The 2,566-nt window shown below is 40.4% G+C and overlaps 1 protein-coding gene across 1 annotated transcript in view; it reads left to right on the top strand.

Annotated features, from left to right (window-relative positions):
* The first annotated feature begins 293 nt into the window (after positions 1 to 293).
* Positions 294 to 2,566, top strand: part of LOC125307915 (vegetative cell wall protein gp1-like) — a 7,656-nt gene continuing 5,383 nt past the window's right edge. The window contains exon 1 of the mRNA XM_048264046.1: positions 294 to 382. Within this exon, the coding sequence (XP_048120003.1) occupies positions 294 to 382 (89 nt within the window). The remainder of the gene's footprint in view (positions 383 to 2,566) is intronic.

The following is a 2,566-nucleotide window of genomic DNA, read 5'->3' as shown; positions in this document are numbered from 1 at the left end:
GTGTGTGTGTGTGCTGTAATTGAACACAAGCGGCAAAGGTGATTTTGGTGACATGATGACATAAATAAATGGGCCTGGGTCATGGTGCGGTGAGGAGAGAAATGTTTCCTTTTCTTCTGGAGTGGGGTCCATGTTGCCCATGGCAACCCATCCATAATGTTTCACCAGAGAGCATGAAATTCAGTAAGAGTAATATTATTTATTAACATGTCCGTAAAGATATAAACATATATTTCTCTCTTTCCTGTTGGCTGCTGATTTTGCTTAGCAGAGAATGTTTATTGTTTATCGTCATGGATTCCAAAGGGACCACAGTTCTCTGCAGTTCTGTGCTCTACACCGTTCTTCAACGGATCCATCAGTACCCTGCCACGCCCGTCCCGTACGCAGCTCAGAGAGCACGCGTGAGCTGGCCTTCAGGGGGAAAGCATGATGCGTGATGAACACGTTCCGTTTTGTTATTTGTCTTCTAGAAAAACACAGACACCCTCCAGTGGATTGTGCCTGTCCACATATGCAGCAGTGCCTGTACTGGAAGCAATAAAAGTCCAATATGAAGTAAATCAGTGTGCATTTTCATGTTACAAACAGCCGTGTCCTTACCATTAATCCCAGTGGGACTATGTGTCTTTAACTCTTTATCCACTCTAGTGCCTTAGATCATGTCACTGTCTCAGGCCTATAGGATGGATTTGAAACAAGGCTCTGGGCAAATCCACTCGCCTCTCCTGCCCTACAACAGGATGGTGGTCCTGTTAATTTGTTTTGATGAGAAGCTTTTGGAGCTCACCATGGAAACCTGAGGGATGCTCCACAAGCCCTATTGGAGATGGAGGGCTTTTAGGACCAAATGAAACGCCAATGAAACGCCACTTAATGTATGTAATATTTTCGTTTTTTCAGAGAGCTCTGAATTTGTTGTTGTCATGTTGTTGTAGTTTCCATTGATGAAGAATCAATAGCTGTGTATCGTTTTGAATTTCAGGAGGAGTGGGTAAGTGCAAGAGAAGATAGAGAGTAGTCCTCTACTGGCACCTTTATACACTGCTGTCCTTTACACATTATTATTAGTGCTGTCAAACGATTAAAAATGTTAATCGTGATTAATCGCTGAATTCCTATAGTTAATCACGATTAATCACATATTTTATCACATGATTACAATTCTATTATTTTGCATTTCTGAACTTTCCAGGAGTCCACATTAACTATAAATAGTTACTTTATTAACTTAACTTTAGACATAGGCCTATTTGATTATTTCAAATCAAATTTCAAAAGATGTGCAGCAGGCCTTGAGGCAACACAATATATATTCTTCAGAAATATAGCTGATATAAACTGAAATAAATGCTACCGCAGAAGTGCATGCACAAAAGGTACACACATTATAAAGGCCATAACAAACAGAAAAAAACTATAAGTATAAATACTATAAGTATACTTTAACTTATTCATACTATATTCATTATCTTTGAGTTCAGTTGAAAATAAGGAACTTTTCGAAATGAGTGCACTGCCATTTTATAGGCCTACAGTCTATGGCCGTTGTTTTTAAAAGTGGGGGCCGAGAGGGGGTGCCAGGGGGGCCTCAGGAAGTTGGAAGGAAAAATAAAAGCAATAAATAAATACATTTGAAAAAATTTAAATATACTTATTACTATGAGGGGAGGCTGTTATACAATGGCATTATAATAATTTGTCGCATATCTGAACATTATATTTTCCATAATAATGACTTGGAATAATAGTAGAGTGATAGCTCTCATATAGCAGAAAGCCCCAAATGCAATTTTTACACACTGTATGCTCCATCGCGAAATGCTTGTGGCTAAAATAATTATTACTGTAGGATTAGGTTAATGTATTTTTACATTAGCCAAAGTAGGCCTATTGTCGAGAGGTTTAATAACACATAAAGGGGGTCCTTGGCCTAGTGGTATTTGGGGGGCCTTGTTGTGGAAAAGTTTAGGAACCCCTGGTCTATGGTGCACTGTCACTTGCCACACACATCAGCCCCGAAGTCAAACACTGGACAATGGATTTTATGGAGCGGCGTCGACCAAATATAACTGAATCGTGATTTACACGGCGGCAAAGTGTGACGCTGGTGTGCGGAGTTGTATTGAAAAGAATGGAATCTAATGTAAATGAATGTCGAAAGCAGAGTGCATCGCACTCATGTCGGCATTGGTGTCCACAGCAATTTAAAACACCATTCAGCTGACCACTGGGAGTTCAGAACTGCGTTGGTGTTTATTATCTCCATGACTACAGGAGGAGGACTAGGAGGAAATAAAGTTCTTAGAATATTTGCTACTAGGAAGTGTCTGGCAGTTTGAGGACAAGAAACGGTGCATCAAAGCCACATAGAGCCAGCGTCAAAATAGTTGCAGCCAAAGAGGATTGTTGATAACAGAACAAGTGATGGTGAAAAAATCTTTGGCGGCACACGATTAATGCGTCAGCCTAGGCTACTACTCTTTGGCCGGCTCGTAAGCCCAAACAAGTGTGTGCAGCATGCCTTTACGTAGCCTACTAACGGCGCATCATCATAAAGATACAT

This window comes from Alosa alosa, chromosome 15 (genome assembly GCF_017589495.1).
Source record: "Alosa alosa isolate M-15738 ecotype Scorff River chromosome 15, AALO_Geno_1.1, whole genome shotgun sequence".
Lineage (NCBI taxonomy): Eukaryota > Metazoa > Chordata > Actinopteri > Clupeiformes > Clupeidae > Alosa > Alosa alosa.
This window is presented reverse-complemented; position numbering and strand designations above follow the sequence as displayed.